Genomic DNA, 21,411 nt, shown 5'->3' with positions numbered 1-21,411 from the left:
GAGAGAGGGAGAGAGAGGGATATGAGAGAGGGAGTGAGAGAGAAAGAGAGGGAGAATGAGAGAGAGAGAGAGGAAGGGAGTGAGAGAGAGAGGGAGAGTGAGAGAGAGAGAGTGAGTGAGAGGGAGTGAGAGAGGGAGTGAGAGGGGGAGAGAGAGAGAGGGAGAGAGAGAGAGAGAGGGAGTGAGAGGGAGTGAGAGAGGGAGTGAGAGGGGGAGTGAGAGAGGGAGAGTGAGAGAGAAAGAGAATGAGTTAGTGAGAGGGAATGAGAGAGGGAGGGAGGGAGAGAGGGAGGGAGTGAGAGAGAGAGGGAGAGAGGGTGAGGGAGAGAGAGGGAGGGAGAGAGGGAGGGAGAGGGATGGGGAGTGAGAGAGAGAGGGAGGGAGAGAGGGAGTGAGAGAGCAAGGGAAGGAAAGAGAGAGGGAGGGAGAGGGAAGGTGAGGGAGGGAGTGAGAGCGAGTGAGAGAGCGGGGGGAGAGAGTGAGAGAGGGAGTGAGAGAGAGGGGGGAGAGAGATGGATTGAGAAAGGGAGGGAGGGATAGAGAGGGATTGAGAGATGGAGGGAGAGAGAGAGGGAGTGAGAGAGAGAGAGAGAGGGAGAGTGAGGGAGAGAGAGAGTGAGGGAGTGAGAGAGATGGGGTGAGAGAGGGAGTGAGAGAGAGAAAGAGAGTGGCAGAGATTGAGGGAGTGAGAAAGGGAATGTGAGAGGGAGGGAGTGAGAGAGAGAGGGAGTGACAGAGGGAGTGAGAGAGAGAAAGAGAGGGTGGGAGAGAGAGAGACAGGGAGTGAGAGAGGGGGTGAGAGAGAAAGAGAGTGTGGGGGAGAGAGAAAGTGAGAGAGAGTGAGAGAGCTGGAGTGTGAGAGGGAGGGAGTGTGAGAGAGAGGGAGTGACAGAGGGAGGGAGAGAGAGAAAGAGGGAGTGAGAGAGAGGGAGGGAGAGGGAATGAGGGAGTGAGAGAGAGGGAGTGACAGAGGGAGTGAGAGAGAAAGAGGGAGTGAGAGAGGAAGTGAGGGAGAGAGAGAGATAGAGGGAATGAGAGAGAGAAAGAGCGTGAGAGAGAGAAAGAGCAACAGTAACCTGGGGAAGGTATTCTGTAGTATCATAAACAAAAGACTTATAAACTTCCTTGAGGAGCACAATGTCTTGAGTAAAAGCAAAATTGGATTCCTACCAAACTATAGAACATCAGATCATATCTTCACCCTACAGACCCTAATTGACAAACATGTTCATCAAAACAAAAGCAAAATTTTTGCCTGCTTTATAGATTTCCAGAAGGCTTTCGATTCCATCTGGCACGACAGAGAATAACCCCAGAGAAGCCAGTAAACAAGAATTTTGAAAGCATAGTAGAAACCCTACAGGACCACTTAAACCCCACACCGCTGCTGATAGCAGAACGATTTAAGTTCCATAAAAGGAACCAACACAAAGACGAAAGCAATGCTGAGTACATAACGGAACTGCGCAAGCTATCGAAACACTGCCAGTTTGGAGCGGGACCAGCAGATACGTTAAGGAACAAGTTTGTGTGTGGGCTACAAAGTGAAGGAACCCAGAAACGGCTTCTATCAGAAAAAGACCTTACGCTGTACAAAGCTTTCAGTATGGCAGTATCACACGAAGCAGCCGCAAGGGGCGCTGCAGAGATACAACGGAAACCGCAAGAATATGGCACCAATGAAATGTCCTATGGAACAGGGAAGTGCTATCGCTGCGGCAGAACAACACATGACCAGAAAGATTGTTGGTTCAAGGACCAAGTGTGCAGACAGTGTGGGAAAGCAGGGTACATAGCAAGAGTCTGCAGGTCTGGGAAGAAAACCAACAGTAAGAAATCTCCACAGGAGAAGTACAAAAAGGTACACCAGGTGATGGACAGTGGTTCAGACGAACAGAAAAGTGACACAGACTCCGGAAGCAAGGCGCTGGGTTGTCTGAAACTACATAAGGTAACAGAAATAGAGGATCACCAGACTATCTGGGTTACACTCAAGATAGACGGAGTCCAAGTGGAAATGGAATTGGACATAGGGTCAGCTCTAACAGTCATAAATCAAAGAGACTACAAGCGGCTATTTTCACACATACCCTTGAAAGCTACAGAGATTGTCTTGAAGACGTATACGGGGCAAAAAGTCTACCCCAAAGTAAAAATAAGGGTGAAAGTGACATGTAAAGGCCAGGAAATACCTAAAATGGATACATATGTATTGCCAAATGGAGGACCACCACTGCTAGGACGTGAATGGATCCGGAAGATACAATTAGATTGGCATTCCATACAGGCACTGAAGATTGAGGCCAAAAAGGATGACGACGTCACACCTGGACGACTGTCAAAAATGCTAACTGACGCAAAAGAAGTGTTCCAGGAGGGACTAGGAACACTAAAAGGAATAACAGCAACGATTAAAATAGAGGAAAATGCAAGCACAAAGTTTCTGAAGGCCAGACCAGTGCCTTATGCGATCAGACCAGCCGTTGAAGCAGAGCTGGAAGGGTTGGAACGTTCAGGAGTACTGTCCAAAGTGGACTGGAGCGAGTGGGCTACACCCATCGTTCCTGTAATGAAGAGGTCGTTGAGTAATACGCCTGGGGAACCAAAGAAGGTCCGCATCTATGGGGATTTTAAGGTGGCAGTGAACCCAGTCCTTCACACGGTGCAATATCCGCTTCCACGAATTGAGGATATTTTCGCCTCGCTATCTGGAGGTAAACGCTTCACCAAAATTGATCTAGCCCAGGCGTACTTGCAAATGGAGGTAGAAGAAGCTTCGAAACATTACCTTACGATCAACACTCATAAAGGTCTCTATCAATACAACCGGCTGGTGTTTGGAGTAGCCTCGGCTCCGGCTATCTGGCAAAGGGCGATGGATCAGGTCCTGCAAGGGATTCCAGGGACCCAGTGTTATTTGGCCGACATCTTGGTCACGGGCGAAAATGACGGGGATCACCTCGTCAACTTGGAGAAGGTGCTCACCAGACTAAAGGAGTATGGGCTACGAGCTAATCGCCACAAGTGCGAGTTTTTTCAGAAACAGATCTCGTATTGTGGCCACGTCATCGATGAAGAGAGGTTACATAAGTCCCCTGACAAGATTGAGGCAGTAGTCAAGGCTCCAGCACTGGAAAATGTGTCACAACTGAGGTCGTTCCTCGGGCTGGTAAACTACTACCACAAGTTCTTACCAAATTTGCCTACGGTATTACACCCGCTGAACACCCTACTGCAAACAGGGGTACCATGGAAATGGGATGACGAACGTAGACGAGCTTTCCAGAAGTGTAAAGAATTGATCACATCAAAAGAGGTGTTGGCCCATTTCAACCCAGTACTACCAATTCGTTTGGCATGTGATGCATCACCCTATGGTATTGGAGCGGTGCTGTCGCACAAATTCCCAGACGGGTTGGAGAGGCCAGTAGCCTTTGCGTCTCGGTCACTAACCTCAGCCGAGCGCAACTATGCCCAGATTGACAGGGAGGCTCTCAGCCTAGTATGGGGAGTAAAAAAATTCAACCACTATCTGCATGGGCAGAAGTACACCTTGCTGACTGACCACCAACCACTTGTCTCCATCTTTAATCCTAAGAAGGGCGTTCCAGTGATGACTGCACAACGGTTACAAAGATGGTCCCTGTTTCTAGGGGCGAATCAATATGAAATAGAATATAAAGGCACGAAACAGCATGGGAACGCTGATGGGCTATCGCACCTGCCACTGCCTACTGTGGAGGAAGCACCAGCGGTGGACCCTATCGAGATATTTTATTCATCAATAATTGAACGATTGCCAGTAACAAACGCGGATATAGAGAAGGAGACCCGCAATGATCCGACGCTGTCACGGGTATATGAATTGACAGTGAGGGGATGGCCAACACATGGCGACTCACTGTTGCCAGCATTCTCATCCAGAAGAGAACAGCTGTCAGTATGCCAGGGGACAGTGATGTGTGGATCCAGAGTGGCGATTCCACCCAAGTGGAGAGAGTGCTAAATGAGCTACATGAAGGTCATCTGGGGGGAGTGAAAATGAAAAGCCTTGATAGGGCTTATGTGTGGTGGCCGGGAATCGAGCAACAAATCAAAGACCTAACTAAGAGCTGCTTAGGATGCCAGAAGGTCCAAAATGCACCACCACGTGCCCCTCTACACCCATGGGAGTGGCCCTCCTCTCCATGGCAATGGGTGCATATTGATTTTGCTGGTCCATTCATGGACTCAATGTTCTTGATAGCAGTGGATGCTCATTCAAAGTGGCCTGAGGTGATAAAGATGTCTTCAACCACTACACAGAAAACGATTGCAGTCCTACGGACCATATTTGCCAGAAACGGTTTGCCAGAGCAGATTTGCTCTGTTAATGGACCACAGTTTGTGTCCGACGAGTTCCAAAAATTTATGAGAAGGAATGGGGTAAGGCATTACACAACCGCCCCGTATCATCCAGCCACAAATGGATTGGCTGAGAGGTTTGTACAAACCTTTAAGAAGGCGATAAAGGCTGTTGTGTATGTAATATGTGTGCTACTTTGAACCTATGGACAGGACTGCACTACTTGTAGGGCGTAGTGATACGCAGTACCACTCCTGGCCATAGGGGTATAAATAGTACTGTGGGTACTGATCTCCCCTCAGTTCCCGCCTGTGGGCATGAAGTAAAGATCTACGTATAGTCCCTACCTCCAACCAGTAAAGACCTGTTTTATTGTTACTGATTAAGTCTGAGTATTAATTACTTGAACAACTCACAGATTTAACACTGGCGACGAGTCTGATTCGGACCCTGCGGCAGTCACTCCACGGCAGCTTCGTCCACAGCCAGGACGTTGCAGAGAGGTTTCCACCCTCTCCACCCCACTGGAAGACATCCTGACCTCGGAGCCTCCATCGGCGACCGTCAGCTTCTTCTCCAGCTTGGTGGTGGGTAAGCCGTTGTCTGAGCCGGGCAGCGACGCGACAGGCAGTCGACCGCGTTGGCCGCACGAACGGGGCTGGGGGAGCTGGAGGAATAGGGCGCGAGAGCCGCTTCGAGCGGGAGGCGTTTCAACGGAGCGATCGCATCTCCTGATAAGAGCCGAGAGCTGCTTCGCGATCCAGCGATCGCATCCGCTGATAAGGGCCGCACTCGGGCGATCGCGGCGAAGATAAGGGCCGCACTCGGGGGCTGAAGGGAGACGGCGTTGGGGGACGGGTGAAGACCGCCAAGCGCGGGAAAACCACCATTTTGTGGGCGGAGGACGACGGCAAGAGCGGGAAGCCGCCATCTTGGATAGCAGTAAAAAAAAAAATCTGAGAAATTGCAAATCTACAATGCCTAAACACGGGAATATTAGCACCTTTGATAGTGACCTCGAAGATTGGGCCATATATGTTGAAAGAGTAAAAAATTATTGTAAGGCCAATAAAATTCGTGACCAAGATAAAGCTCTAACATTATTAAATTTAATGGGTGCGAAGACATACGGGCAATTGAAACACCTGTTATCACCAGATGAACCGGCGGATAAGACGTTCGATGAGATTGTTACTGTCCTGAAAGATCATCTAAACCCCACGCCGCTGATGCTAGCGGAACGATTTAAATTTTACGACAGAAGGCAGCTACAGCATGAAAGCAATGCTGATTATTTGCTGGAATTGCGTAAATTAGCGAAATATTGCCAGTTTGGAACGGGACTGACAGAGGCACTTCGAGACAAATTTGTGTGTGGTTTATTTAAACAGGATACACAAAAGCGACTGCTCGAGGAGAATGAGCTGACGCTTGAGAAGGCGGTCACTATGGCAGCAGCACACGAAGCCGCAGCGAGAGGCACGGCAGTAATGCAGCTACGGTCACCGGAGCTCAGTGCACACAAATTGGGTGTGAGTTCTGGCAAATGTTATCGTTGTGGAAAGACAACGCATGATCAGAACCAGTGTTGGTTTAAAAACCAAGAATGTAGAACTTGTGGTAGGCTTGGACATATAGCTAGAGTATGCAGGTCAGCGAAGAAGACCAGCAACAAGAAGTCACCGCAAGGAAAATACGCAAAGGTACACAAGGTGACCGAACAGGAGTCTGATTCAGACGCTAGCAGTAATGAACTGGCTAGCTTAAGAGTACTCAACGCTGGTAAGGGTGCAGACCTCCAGACAATTTGGGTCACTCTTCAGATAGAAGGAGTCCAAGTAAAACTGGAATTGGACACTGGATCGGCATTGACGGTCATAAATAAGAAAGATTACGGAAAGTTATTCCAACATATTCCCCTACAGGATACGGGGATTATATTGGAAACATACACGGGGCAAAGAGTGTACCCCATCGGGAAAATAGAGGTTGCAGTGGTCCACAAGGGCGAAGACAGTCAAATAATGGACTTATATGTGATATCTGAAGGAGGTCCTCCACTACTAGGACGGGAGTGGATTAGGAAAATGAATATGGACTGGCATTTCCTACAAACAATAACGAGTGAGAACTCGGTGAAGATAGTCGGCCCAGACTCTGGAACGGATGATGGTAAGCCCAACTCAGGTGCAAAAGACAAAGTTTCAGCACAGAATTCCACTGAGCAACAACAACATAGTTTAACTGTGGATTCTGAGTCTGGCAAGTCTACTGATGTGCCCATTTCTGAGGGACACCGGGCTCGAACTCAACTCCATTTCAAACTACAACGGCAATTAGAACAAATGCTTCGCCGTTGTGAGCAAGAGTTGAATGCAACGAAAGAGTTCTTTGATATAGAGTTGGAGAATCTGGAAAGACAACAGAAGCAGCTGATGGAGAAAATGGAACAGGAGCACACAAAACGTCTGATGTCAGAGGAGTTAACGGTCAGCCAACTCCTGCATATGCTGAAGGACAGGACTCTGAAATGGGAAAAACTTGAACACGAACTTCAATATTCAAACGAAAGGGGTTCGGAGCTCTCAAAGGTTATTGGAAGAGCTGAGGTGGCAACACAGACTGAGATGACTGCAACAGAGCAGCCCTTGGATGCCAAAAGTACGCTGACTCACGTCAACGTAGAACAACAGACCGCTGAAACAGCTGCTCCGGTAGAGGGATTGCATAGTCCGATCAATCAATCTCCAAAGGAAGTTGAAGTATTAAAATCACAAATGAGGTCACTAGTAAACGACTTGCTGAAAGCCCAGAAAAAGCTGGATGCAGAGGTACACATGAAGAAGTCTCTTCAGGAAAGATGTCTGGATTTGGAACAAGAGCTGGCTAACGTCCAGCTGGGTATGGAGGAAATAGACGACCCTCTCACTGGTCTAGCTCAGGACGACACCGAATATTACTATGACCTGGTGGACGACACCGAATATTACGATGTCCTGTCCTGCCCAGCTTGTAACTTCGACTCCCAAAGTGCAGAAATCATGGAGGAGCACCAAAAGTCTACGGAACATCGGGAGACGCTGGCTCTACAACGGAAACAGGAGGAAGAGAAGGAGGAACTGCGCATGCAGCTGGCAGCTGTGGCAGCTGACAATGGAGCCCAGAGAGTCTCCAAGAAGCAGAAAAGGAAAAGTAAAAACAGAAGATGACCCATCTGAACCATTATCACCTCTACCAGATCACACACGTGGTCCCTCCGAACGGAGCCAATTCAGTTCGGAAGTTCAAACTGTTAAATCCATGGAAGGACTATTGAATGAGTCACTCCAGCAACGTGAACCGACTACACCACAGAGATTGAATCTGTGAACTGTTTTCCGCAGAGACTGAATCTGTGATCTGTTTTGACATGAAGTTATCTATGTATCTATGTTATTCTGTTATGTAAACCTGAAGTTATATATGTATATATGTTATTACGTTATGTTAAATGGGGAGATGACTGTAAAGCTAGGAAGGGAGGAATGTTGTGTATGTAATATGTGTGCTACTTTGAACCTATGGACAGGACTGCACTACTTGTAGGGCGTAGTGATACGCAGTACCACTCCTGGCCATAGGGGTATAAATAGTACTGTGGGTACTGATCTCCCCTCAGTTCCCGCCTGTGGGCATGAAGTAAAGATCTACGTATAGTCCCTACCTCCAACCAGTAAAGACCTGTTTTATTGTTACTGATTAAGTCTGAGTATTAATTACTTGAACAACTCACAGATTTAACAAAGGCCATGTGCGACGATGAAATTCCACTACAGCATAAGATGGACAATTTCTTATTAGCCTACCGAAACGCGACACATGCAGTTACCAACCAGACCCCAGCCATGATGTTCTTTAACCGAAGGTTGAGATCTCGTCTGGACTTGCTCAGACCAAATGTGCGAAGAAATGTTGAGGACAAACAATTCCAGCACATCAATGAGAAGCTGACAAGGAGCTTCAATGTAGGGCAACCAGTCTTGGCCCGTGACTATCGAACAGAGAAATGGCAACCCGGAACGATATGTACAAGGCAGGAGCCATTAATGTACACAGTGGATGTCGGGGAGAACATTGTGAGGCGCCACGTCGATCAGATCTTAGCATCACAGGAACGCGTCAACCCCATGTCTCGAGTACCTGGGGATGAACCCGACATACCGGTAGCATCTACTTCAGACCCAGTAGCAGTGGAACCCGATGAACTACCCGATGCACCAAGAACAAGAACCTCCGGAAAGGCGCTATCCCAAAAGGGTCAGGAAGCCGCCCCAAAGACTGAATCTATAAATGGACTTTTGTTGTTTAATGTACATGTTGAAATGTTAATTGTTATTTGAATATTAGGGGTATTACTAATCTAAAAGGGGAGGAATTGTAGTGTATGTGCCTTTAAGTCAGAACTACTTTCACAGCTCCTGTATACTGTAGTACCGGCAGTGACCACACCGGTATATAAGCTTTGCGCATGCCTCTGTACCCCCAGTCTAGAGACTACCCTCCTCCAGTAAAGACCTGTTATTTGTTAATGTACCGCACCCGTGTGATTATTTAATAATAGCATATCCACTGAACCACCAATCCAACAAGAGGGAGTGAGAGAGAGAGTGAGAGAGAGGGAATGAGAGAGAGAGGAAGTGAGAGAGAGAGAGAGAGGGGGAGTGAGAGTGGAAGTGAGAGAGGGAGAGAGAGAGAGGGGGGGAGAGAGAGACAGAGAGGGTGTGAGAGAGAGAGGGAGTGAAAGGGAGGAGTGTGAGAGAGGGGGTGAGAGAGAGGGAGTGAGAGAGAGAGGGATAGAGGGAGGGAGGGAGGGAGGGAGGGAGTGAGAGAGGGAGGGAGGGAGTGAGAGAGAGAGAGTGTGAGAGAGAGAGGGAGTGAGAGGGAGGGAGTAAGAGAGAGAGAAAGAGGGAGTGAGAGAGGGAGTGAAAGAGGGAGTGGGAGTGAGAGAGGGAGGGAGAGAGAGAGATGGAGTCAGAGGGGGAGAGAGAGGAAGTGAGAGAGAGGTGGTGAGAGAGGGAATGAGAGAGAGAGGACGTGAGAGAGGGGGAGAGAGAGAAGGAGTGAGAGAAGGCGCGAGAGAGAGAGTGAGTGAGAGGGAATGAGAGAGAGAGGGAGGGAGTGAGAGATGGAGTCAGAGGGGGAGAGAGAGAGGAAGTGAGAGAGAGAGGGAGAGGGAGAGACAGGGAGGGCGAGAAAGAGGGAGGGAGAGAGGGAGTGAGAGAGAGAGGGAGGGAGAGAAGGAGTGAGAGCGAGAGGGAGGGAGAGAGAGAGGGAGTGGGAGGGAGAGAGAGAGGGAGTGAGAGAAAGAGGGAGTGCGAGAGAGAGTGAGAGGGAGTGAGTGAGAGACAGGGAGTGAGAGAGGGAGAGAGAGAGAGGGAGTGAGAGTGGAAGTGAGTGGTGGAGACAGAGATGCACTTCCTCACAGCTTGTAGAAAATATCAGGGCATAAGGGAGAATATCTACCCAAAATTCACAAAAATATGCCCGGAATTCAGAAATTTGAATGACGAGGGGGAAGAGAGAAATTGTGTAACCTTAGCGGCACACTATGTTACAGCTTGCCATAAACAGAGGGACAACCATTAAATCTAAGAAAAGAGTATATACAAATTATATGAATGTATATTTATACACTCAGGGATATATCTGTTTATACACTGTATGGATAGATCTGTGTTTATGTGTTCAACCATAAATGTTTTTCGTTGCTTTGGCAACATAAGATGTACCTTGTCATGCCAATAAAGCGATTTTAATTGAAAAAATTAATTGAATTGAATTGAATTGAGAGAGGGAGAGAGAGGGAGAGAGTGAGGGGGAGAAAGAGAGAGTGAGTGAGAGAGGGAGGGAGACAGAGAGGGAGGGAGTGAGAGAGAGAGAGGGAGGGAGAGAGGGAGGGAGAGAGAGGGAGTGTGAGAGAGGGAGTGAGAGGGGGGGAGTAAGAGAGAGAGAAAGAGGGAGTAAGAGAGGGAGTGAGAGAGAGAGTGAGAGAGAGATAGGCAGAGTGAGACACCATGAGAGAGAAACATAATAAGAGCATGAGAGAGAGAGCCACACACACACCGAGACACACAGAGAGACACACAGAGAGACAGAGACACACAGAGAGAGACACATACAGACAGACAGAGACACATACAGACAGACAGAGACACACACACAGAAACAGAGACACACAGACACAGACCGAGACGGCGAGAGACAGAGCGAGGCTGAGAGTGACTGAGTGAGTGAACCAGGGAGCGGAGGATATTGTACAGCTCCTGCACTGGCAGCTGTCACTGTGGCTTACGTTCGGTAAAGGAACCAAGCTCAGACTGAGTAAGTAAACCCCAATCCTCCGTTATTAACACTTTAAATACTGAAACTTTCTCAGACATAAATGCTGAATGTGCGAAGGTGTTAGTGGGGAGCAGCAGTGAATGAAATGGTTAATTCTTTAGTTACAATCCCCCTTCAAGCAGCAAACTATAAGTAACTAACTGTTACCGACCGTGTAGAGGAGAGCTGGAGTTTTGCAGACTGGTCACATCCCTGCACCATCCACCGAAATCACGCACTGGCCTCCTGCCAGTCTGAGTGTGAGAGAGACGGGCAGAGTGTGGTGTGAGCTCTGGGCAGTCTGTGCCCCTGTCGCAGTCTCTGATTATAACTGAGCTCAGCTTCAGTGCAGTGAGACACTGAGGTCCCGCCTCCCCCAGCTTTAACTCGGATCTGTCCAGTCCCCGGTTATCTCCTGTCCAAGTTCTGATCACAAACAGGCACAGCAGGGCTCGCAATCCAGTGGCTTCAGTGTTCCAGGGCTTTGGGGAGACTCTCAGTTGCTTTTCCTGTGGGTCGAGTTCAGGCCGATATTTATCCCTCAACCAACATCGCTAAAAATGATTACATATCTCATTGCTGTTTGTGGGAGCTTGCTGTGCGCAAATTGGTTGCCATGTTTCCCTGCATTACAACAGTGACTGCGCTTTAAAAAGTACTTCATTGGCTGTGAAGCGCTTTGGGATGTCCTGAGGTTGTGAAAGGCGCTATATAAATGCAGCTCTTTCTTTACTTTCTCTTTTCCTTTTATTAACTGGGGCTCACACCATTCCCCCGTTGATCAGACCCGAGCCCAGCAGAACAACCCCAGAAAACTGACTAATCTTGGTCTGATTTGTCTGCGTGTTTATTACACGGGACTGAGCAGACAGCAAGAGTTTCAGCAGCAACAAAGGGTGTTCCACGAGTGCACCTCCCACTTTCCCCATCGACTTCCGAGGTTCTTACGGGTAACCGGGCTCAGCCCCTTCCATCGACTGGTTCAATGTCAGCCCTCCAGACCACAGGCTTCCCCATCTCTGTCCTCAAGGCACTAGCTCTGGCTGGGGCACATCTCCCCTCCCCAAGTGGGGTCATTCCTCCGAGTGTGAGCGTGGCAGGCTATTCGACCATGAGGAGTCAGCCCTGCCTCAGTGGGTCGCACGCTCACCTCTGAGAAAAGAAAGTAAGACTTGCATTTATATAGCGCCTTTCACGACCACCAGACTTCTCAAAGTGCTGTACAGCCAATGAAGTGCTTTTTGAAGTGTAATCACTGTTGTAATGTAGGAACTGTGGCAGCCAATTTGCACACAGCAAGATCCCACAAACAGTAATGTGATAATGACCAGATAATCTGTTTTAGTGATGTTGGTTGAGGGATAAATATTGGCCAGGACACCGGGGGTAACTCCCCTGCTCTTCTTCAAAATAGTGCCAGGGGATCTTTTACGTCCACCTGAGAGAGCAAACGGGGCCTCGGTTTAACGTCTCATCTGAAAGACGGCACCTCTGACAGTGCAGCACTCCCTCAGCAACACACTGGAGTGTCAGCCTAGATATTTTCATGCTCAAGTCTCTGGAGTGGGATTTGAACCCACAACCTCTGTCTCAGGGGCGAGGGTGCTACCAACTGAGCCACAGCTGACACCATTCGGCCCATCGTGTCTGTGCCGGCTGAAAAAGAGCTATCCAGCCTAATCCCACTTTCCAGCTCTTGGTCCGTAGCCCTGTAGGTTACGGAAATTCAAGTGCATATCCAAGTACTACTTAAATGTGATGCGGGTTTCTGCCTCTACCACCCTTTCAGGTAGTGAGACCCAAACCCCCACCACCCTCTGGGTGAAAAAAGTTCTCCTCAACTCCCCTCCAATCCGTCTACCAATTACTTTAAATCTATGCCCCCTGGTTATTGACCTCTCTGCTAAGGGAAAAAGGTCCTTCCTATCCACTCTATAAAGGCCCCTGATAATTTTATACACATCAAATAAATCTCCCCTCAGCCTCCACCGCTCCAAAAAAGCCAAACCCAGCCTATCCAATCTTTCCTCATCGCTAAAATTCTCCAGCCCAGGCAACATCCTTGTAAATCTCCTCTGTACCCTCTCTAGTGCAATCACATCTTTCATGTAATGTGGTGACCAGAACTGCACGCAGTATTCCAGCTGTGGCCTAGCTCGTGTTTTATACAGTTCAAGCTCTTACATTCTTACCTGCTCTTACATTCTCTGCCGCGACTAATAAAGGAAAGTATCTAGTATGCCTTCTTAACCATCTTATCTATATGTCGTACTATCTTCAGGGATCTGTGGACATGTGTTCCAAGGTCCCTCTGTTCCTTTACACTTCTCAGTGTCCTACCATTTATTGTGTATTCCCTTGCATTGTTAGCCCATCCAAATGCATTACCTCACACTCCTCCAGATTGAATTCCATTTGCCACTTTTCTGCCCACCTGACCAGTCCATTGATATCTTCCTGCAGTCTACAGCTTTCTTCCTCACTATCAACCACACGGGCAATTTTTGTATCATCTGCAATCATGCCCCCTATGTTGAAGTCTAAATCATTGATATATATCACAAAAGGCAAGGGACTTAGTACTGAGCCCTGCGGAACCCCACTGGAAACAGCCTGCCAGTCACAAAAACACCCCTCGACCATTACCCTTTGCTTCCTGCCATTGAGCTAATTTTGGATCCAACTTGTCACTTTCCCTTGGATCCCATGGGCTTTTATTTTTCTCCCATGTTGAACCTTGCCAAAAGCCTTGCTAAAATCCATGTAAACTACATCAAACGCACTACCCTCATCGACCCTCCTTGTTACCTCCTCAAAAATTCAATCTATTTAGTCAGACACGACCTTCCCTTAACAAATCCATGCTGACTGTCCTTGATTAATCCGTCCCTTTCTAAATGACGATTAATAATGTCCCTCAGAAATTTTTTCAATAATTTTCCCAGCCCGAGTTAGCCAGAGAAGGTTGGAAAATGATGATTAGAGCCTCCGCTATTTCCTTCCTTGCTTCTCTTAACAGCCTGGGATATATTTCATTCGGGTCTGACGATTTATCTCCTTTCAAAGATGCTAAACCCCTTAATACTTCCTCTCTCACTGTGTTTATCTCATCTAATATTTCACACTCCTCCTCAACTACAATGTCTGCATCGTCCCTCTCTTTTGTGAAGACAGGCACAAAGCATTTATTAAGAAAAATACCATCATCTTCCACCTCCCGGTACAGGTTACTTTTTGGTCTCTAATAGGCCCTACTCTTCCTTTAGTTATCCTCTTGTTCTTTATGTATTTATAAGATATCTTTGGGTTTTCCTTCATTTTAATTGCCAATATTTTTTCATGCCCTCTCTTTGCATTCCTAATTTCCTTTTTAATTTCACCCCTACACTTTCAATACTCCTCTAGGCTTTCTGCAATATTTAGCTCTCGGTATCTGTCATAAGTTTCCTTTTTTTGTCTTTTTTTACACTGTATGTCCCTTGACATACAGGGGGCTCGAGATTTGGGAGTCCCAACCTTTTCCTTTCTGGGAACATATTTACTCTGAACCCTCACTATCTCCTCCTTGAATGCTATGACACTGATTTACCTTCAAGTAACTGTTTCCAGCCCACTTTTGCTAAATCACATCTCAGCTTAGTAAAATTGGCCTTTCCCCCATCGAGAACTTTTACTCCTGGTCTATCTTTGTCCTTTTCCATAACTATGCTATCTCTAACTGAATTATGCTCTCCCACTGATACCCCTTGTACCTGCCCAGCTTCATTCCCTAAAACCAAGTCCAGAACCGCCCCTCTCTTGTTGGGCATGCTATGTACTGGCTAAAAAAGTTCTGAATGCATTTTAAGAATTCTGCGCCCTCTATACCTTTCACACTGATTCTTTCCCTGTTAATGTCAGGGTTGTTGAAATCCCCTACTATTACTGCCCTGTTGTTTTTGCACTTCTCAGAAATTTGCCTATATATTTATTCTTCTATCTCCCTCTGACTATTTGGGGGTCTATAATACACTCCCAGCAGTGTGATTGCCTCTAATTTGTTCTTCAGTTCAACCCATATGGCCTCATTTGATGATCCTTCTAACATATCATCCCTTTGTTGGAGGTGCCGTCTTTCAGATGAGACGTTAAACCGAGGCCCCGTCTACCCTCTCAGCTGGACATGAAAGATCTCATGGTCACTATTTGAAGAGCAAGGAGGTTCTTCCCAGTGTCCTGGCCAATAATTATCCCTCAACCAACATCGTTAAAACAGATGATCTGGTCATTGTCTCATTGCTGTCTGGGAGCTCGCTCTGTGCAATTGGCTGTAAAGCACCTTGGGACGTCCTGAGGTTGTAAAAGGCGCTATATAAATGCAATTCTTTCTTTGTTTGAAGTGGGAGGGTCCTGATCCTGACCCTCACCCATTCTCCGCGCACTCTCACCTTCCAGGAGGTCAGGGGTTAATTGGGAGCAGTGACCCTGCCTGACCCCGGTACACTGATGCCACTTGTAGCCTCACCCTTGACCTCACCCAGTGCTGGGTGGCAAGGTTTTAACTGAAATCCAGAGCCTCCTGCACCGATACCAACATGAAGCTTTTCTAAAGTGTGGTGATACAAGTCTGCTCCAGTGTTCTCGGATAAAGTTCTCCCGATCTGTGTGTGATCTGAGGTTTCTTAATGCTGAGCCTGTTTCCTTCGCATCAACTGATCTATAGTTGGAGCTTCCTGCCAGGGTAACACCATCTTAAAGGGACCCTGAGTCTTTAAGTACTCGTACTATTAACCATTTCATGGCTGAATTTGTGGCAACCCTTCACTGCAGATGTTTATAGAACACTCTAATATGATTTAACCACCTTAACATCAAACACATTTATATTTAGATTAATCTTAAGCGAGACAAAAAGAAGCAAATTAAGAATTAGTGATGCTCGTGTCTAATGGTTCATCGCTAACCAGGAGTTCATCGACCCAGCTCTCGGTTATCAGATGTGAATTATCCACAGACGGAAACACCCACAGACACACACACACACAAATATATGCACAGAATGCACAAATATACACCCATTAACAGCCCTTCTCCTCTCTTTCAGGCCGAGGGAAGAGTCAACCCACGCTGACCCTGCTGCCCCCCTCCCCAGAGGAGGTCACGACCAAGGGCACTGCCACCCTGGTGTGCCTCGCTGATCACTTCTACCCCGATGCCGTGGGGGTGGAGTGGAAGAAGGACGGGGCGATCATTTCGGCCGGGGTTCAGACCAGCGACTACCTACGAGCTTCGGACAACACCTACAGCGTCAGCAGCCTGCTGACCCTCTCTGGCTCCGACTGGGAGTCCAACGCCAGCTTCTCCTGCGCGCTCACGCACGAGACCCTCTCCTCGCCCCTCAGCAAGAGCGTCAGCAGAGCAGAATGTGCGTAGAGTGTTAGAGACAGTCCACAGAGGAGGCACAACTTTAAATATAGCAGGGGTGAGCCGGGAGGACAAAGGTCATTGTCAGCACTGCATTTCCACTCGCTTCCTTCTGATGACTGGGTCAGGGAAAGCTTCTGAGGGTCAGGGGTTAAGGCACACTCTTGGGGCAGTGTAGAGGGAGCTTTGCTCTGTATCTAACCCGTGCTGTACCTGCCCTGGGGGTGTTTGATGGGACAGTATAGAGAGAGCTTTACTCTGTATCTAACCCGTGCTGTACCTGCCCTGGGAGTGTTTGATGGGACAGTGTAGAGGGAGCTTTACTCTGTATCTAACCTGTGCTGTACCTGCCCTGGGGGTGTTTGATGGGACAGTGTAGAGGGAGCTTTGCTCTGTATCTAACCCGTGCTGTACCTGCCCTGGGGGTGTTTGATGGGACAGTGTAGAGGGAGCTTTACCCTGTATCTAACCCGTGCTGTACCTGCCCTGGGAGTGTTTGATGGGACAGTGTAGAGGGAGCTTTACCCTGTATCTAACCCGTGCTGTACCTGCCCTGGGATAGTTTGATGGGACAGTGTTGACTCGTGATACCAAGTAAAATTTCTCTAAGATACTGAAGTCCGTCAGCTGAGTAAAATTAACGTGAAACTCCAAAGTCCCCGCTTCAGTAACCAGACCTCCTTCCTGCTCACCCTGCTGTTACAATTTAAGGTTTTGTCCCCGTTTCAAGGGACAGGATTCTCATGGTGTTGAGAAAATCTCCAGAACCATTTTAATAAAGCTCCATTCTCCCTGTGAATGTCTCCAGCTTCCTCTCGCTTGGCTGTTTATTCCAGTCTTTTTTCTGTAAATGTAAGTCTGTAAAAGGTAATAAACGTTAAGAATATTCAGTATATGTCTCGCAAGTGCTTTGGAAATGTCCCACTGCCCCAGCAGCTGGATTGGCTGCATTTCAGCAAGTGGCTCTCCTGATTGGCTGGTTAGGCTGTCAATCAATGGCACATCAGCAGAAGATTTGATTCGAAGCCACTTATCAATCACTTTGAAATGATCAGTTTTACCCTCGAATCCCTGGAGTGTACAAGATTAAAAACAAAGAAACTGAAAGCTGCTGAGATTAAATCCTCACAGTCTGAGCGTTCGCTCTCACTCTGCACACTGGAGGTGTTGGTGCAGCCCCAGCTGGTGGGATCGCACTCTGCTATCTGTGCTGACTGCTGGGTAATACCTGAAATGAGCTTGGGGCAATCTCGGGGCAGGAGGCCACAGTCACAATGTTGCTTTCTCTCTGCTTAACGTCTGGCTCGTGGCAACAGCACAAAACTGCACCGACTGAGGCCTCACCTTAAGAGAGCCGTGGTCAGGGTATCAACTGTGTACATGTCCCTGAGTGTCAGTCTGACTGTTACCCAGTACCACCTGTAGGTACGTGTCCCTGAGTGTCAGTGTGACTGTTACCCAGTACTGCCTGTAGGTGCGTGTCCGAGTGTCAGTGTGACTGTTACCCAGTACTGCCTGTAGGTGCGTGTCCCTGAGTGTGGGTGTGACGGTTACCCAGTACTGCCTGTAGGTGCGTGTCCGAGTGTCAGTGTGACTGTTACCCAGTACTGCCTGTAGGTGCGTGTCCCTGAGTGTCAGTGTGACTGTTACCCAGTACTGCCTGTAGGTGCATGTCCCTGAGTGTCAGTGTGACTGTTGCCCAGTACTGCCTGTAGGTGCGTGTCCCTGAGTGTGGGTGTGACTGTTGCCCAGTACTGCTTGTAGGTGCGTGTCCCTGAGTGTGGGTGTGACTGTTGCCCAGTACTGCCTGTAGGTGCGTGTCCGAGTGTCAGTGTGACTGTTACCCAGTACTGCCTGTAGGTGCGTGTCCCTGAGTGTGGGTGTGACTGTTGCCCAGTACTGCCTGTAGGTGTGAGAGAGTGTGGGTGTGACTGTTACCCAGTACTGCCTGTAGGTGCGTGTCTCTGGTGGGTGTGACTGTTACCCAGTACTGCCTGTAGGCGTGTGTGAGTGTGGGTGTGACTGTTACCCAGTACTGCCTGTAGGTGTGTGTGAGTGTGGGTGTGACTGTTACCCAGTACTGCCTGTAGTTCCCACTCTGTGTTTGCTTTCTGTCTCATTCCCCCACCTCGTCTCCCTTCCCTGCTTGAAGTTTGATTTTCGTTGTGTGGAGTCCAGTTGTTCAGTTTACTGGATGAAAGGTGCTGTATCAGTGATGGTTGTTATTATAAAGTTCCAGTGGCTTATTTCCCCCTATTTCGGTTAAACTCAGATTATTGGATGTCTGCAGTGTTGGTGTGTCTGTAATAACTGCTGTCAGTCAGTTAAGATGCTGCATATACAGGGGCCCGGTCAGTCAGGCAAGTGACCCTGGTTCCAGAGGCCAATGGGCCAAAGTCTATCAGTTTCTAAGTTGTGTGGGGAGTCTTACGACTGACGCCAATCGAATGATCCGTTGAAGTGAACGAGCAGTGAATGGGATCTTCCTGTGCAGGAGTCTGAAGGGCCCAAAGTGTGGACGGGTCACAGAACACAGGCAGACACAAGCCACAGTGAGTTAGGTTATTCTTGAAAATACAATTGTTCCAAATACAAGCTGCCCCCAGGGATGGCTGCACCACTGTGAACAGCTGGGGGAGCTCGGAATTACAGACAAATACAAACACCAAAGGAACCTGTTCACCGGGACAACAGGCTGCAAGTTAAGCATCAAATCTCTCCTATTTTTAACGATTTTAATATCTAACCTGTCTGAAAATTAAAGAAACAAGATAGATCATTTGTTCTTTATACATTGTGCAAATTGAGTCCTTGATCAGTTACTCTGTCGAGTCCACACACATCAGGTTGTGAAGACTGAAAGGGAAGAATGTTGGGATAGTCCTGTGGAAAGATCCAGGCAGAATGTTTAGCATGTACACAATATGTCCAGTGAGTGCCGGTGAGGCTCGGGAACCAACCTGAGCAAAGCATCTCGATCTATGTGGGCGAAAGGATGGGAGAGAGAGAGAACATTCTCAGTCAGTCTGTACAGAGAGAGGGAGAACATTCTTGCCAGTCTGTACAGAGAGAGAGAGAACATTCTCAGTCAGTCTGTACAGAGAGAGAGAGAACATTCTCAGTCAGTCTGTACAGAGAGAGGGAGAACATTCTTGCCAGTCTGTACAGAGAGAGAGAGAACATTCTCAGTCAGTCTGTACAGAGAACATTCTCAGTCAGTCTGTACAGAGAGAACATTCTCAGTCAGTCTGTACAGAGAGAGAGAACATTCTCAGTCAGTCTGTACAGAGAGAGAGAGAACATTCTCAGTCAGTCTGTACAGAGAGAGAGAGAACATTCTCAGTCAGCCTGTACAGAGAACATTCTCAGTCAGTCTGTACAGAGAGAGAGAGAACATTCTCAGCCAGCCTGTACAGAGAACATTCTCAGTCAGTCTGTACAGAGAGAGGGAGAACATTCTCAGTCAGTCTGTACAGAGAGAGAGAGAACATTCTCAGTCAGTCTGTACAGAGAGAACATTCTCAGTCAGTCTGTACAGAGAGAGGGAGAACATTCTCAGTCAGTCTGTACAGAGAGAACATTCTCAGTCAGTCTGTACAGAGAGAGGGAGAACATTCTCAGTCAGTCTGTACAGAGAGAGAGAGAACATTCTCAGCCAGCCTGTACAGAGAACATTCTCAGTCAGTCTGTACAGAGAGAACATTCTCAGTCAGTCTGTACAGAGAGAACATTCTCAGTCAGTCTGTACAGAGAGAGAGAACATTCTCAGTCAGTCTGTGCAGAGAGAGAGAGAATATTCTCAGTCAGTCTGTACAGAGAGAGAGAACATTCTCAGTCAGTCTGTACAGAGAGAGAGAGAACATTCTCAGTCAGCCTGTACAGAGAACATTCTCAGTCAGTCTGTACAGAGAGAGAGAGAACATTCTCAGCCAGCCTGTACAGAGAACATTCTCAGTCAGTCTGTACAGAGAGAGGGAGAACATTCTCAGTCAGTCTGTACAGAGAGAGAGAGAACATTCTCAGTCAGTCTGTACAGAGAGAACATTCTCAGTCAGTCTGTACAGAGAGAGGGAGAACATTCTCAGTCAGTCTGTACAGAGAGAACATTCTCAGTCAGTCTGTACAGAGAGAGGGAGAACATTCTCAGTCAGTCTGTACAGAGAGAGAGAGAACATTCTCAGTCAGTCTGTACAGAGAGAACATTCTCAGTCAGTCTGTACAGAGAGAGGGAGAACATTCTCAGTCAGTCTGTACAGAGAGAGAGAGAACATTCTCAGCCAGCCTGTACAGAGAACATTCTCAGTCAGTCTGTACAGAGAGAACATTCTCAGTCAGTCTGTACAGAGAGAGAGAACATTCTCAGTCAGTCTGTGCAGAGAGAGAGAGAATATTCTCAGTCAGTCTGTACAGAGAGAGAGAACATTCTCAGTCAGTCTCTGCAGAGAGAGAGAACATTCTCAGTCAGTCTGTGCAGAGAGAGAGAACATTTTCAGTCAGCCTGTACAGAGAGAGAGAACATTCTCAGTCAGTCTGTACAGAGAGAGAGAGAACATTCTCAGTCAGTCTGTGCAGGGTTAGTCGTCGTCGTACGTTTCTTCATACTGTTCCCTTTTGGGGAACTATATGAAGTGGTGGAAGGATTTCTGGCCGCGATTAACGCTCCTTCCGTGACCGTAACCATCTTCGTACCAGCCATTAGGGTGGTTAGTGTTAAGTCTGTGTGTTCTAGTTGTAATTACTAACACAGACTACAAGATTAAAGTTCAACAGGTCTTTACTGGTTGGAGGTCATGACTATACTAAAATACAATATTACTACACAGTGCTTATATACCGGTGGTCACCACCGGTATTACGTATACAGCAGCCAGAGAAAGTAGTACATCTCTTAAGGTGGAACAGGCTTAAGTTCTCTTAAGGTGGAACAGGTTACATACACCACAATCCTCCCTTTTTAGCTTAACAGTCATATCCCCATTTAACATAACATAATAACATATATAACTTCAGGTATAAACAGTTCAAAGGTTCAGTCTCTCAGGAGGCCTTCTGATTCGGTTTGGATAACGCCTTTCAGTGGTCTCTGATTCCTGTTGCTGAGGTGACTCCTCTAGTTGGTCTCCCATGCATTGGGTGTTATCATCCTCAGGTACATTCCCTGCCGAGGTAGATGCTTCAGGTTCATTAACGTCTTTCACAGTTGTCTCTGTCGCAACCATGGGTTCGACCCTTGCTCTCGATTCTACCAGTTGATCCGCATGACGCCTTATCACATTGTTACCAATATCTACTGTGTACATTAG

General features: G+C 47.7%; 1 protein-coding gene across 1 annotated transcript in view; it reads left to right on the top strand.

Annotated features, from left to right (window-relative positions):
• The window catches only part of igl4v8 (immunoglobulin light 4 variable 8), a 22,284-nt gene extending 5,286 nt beyond the window's left edge, over positions 1-16,998 (top strand). Inside the window, exons 2-3 of the mRNA XM_085982147.1 lie at positions 10,674-10,705; positions 15,789-16,998. Coding sequence (XP_085838273.1) covers positions 10,674-10,705; positions 15,789-16,117 — 361 coding nt within the window. The 3' untranslated portion in view covers positions 16,118-16,998. The remainder of the gene's footprint in view (positions 1-10,673; positions 10,706-15,788) is intronic.
• The last annotated feature ends 4,413 nt before the right edge of the window (positions 16,999-21,411 follow it).

Source organism: Somniosus microcephalus, chromosome 3 (genome assembly GCF_052327205.1).
Source record: "Somniosus microcephalus isolate GS21.2 chromosome 3, FLI_Smic_1.0, whole genome shotgun sequence".
NCBI lineage: Eukaryota > Metazoa > Chordata > Chondrichthyes > Squaliformes > Somniosidae > Somniosus > Somniosus microcephalus.
The sequence above is the reverse complement of the archived record's forward strand: the minus strand, read 5'-3'. Positions and strand labels throughout refer to the sequence as shown.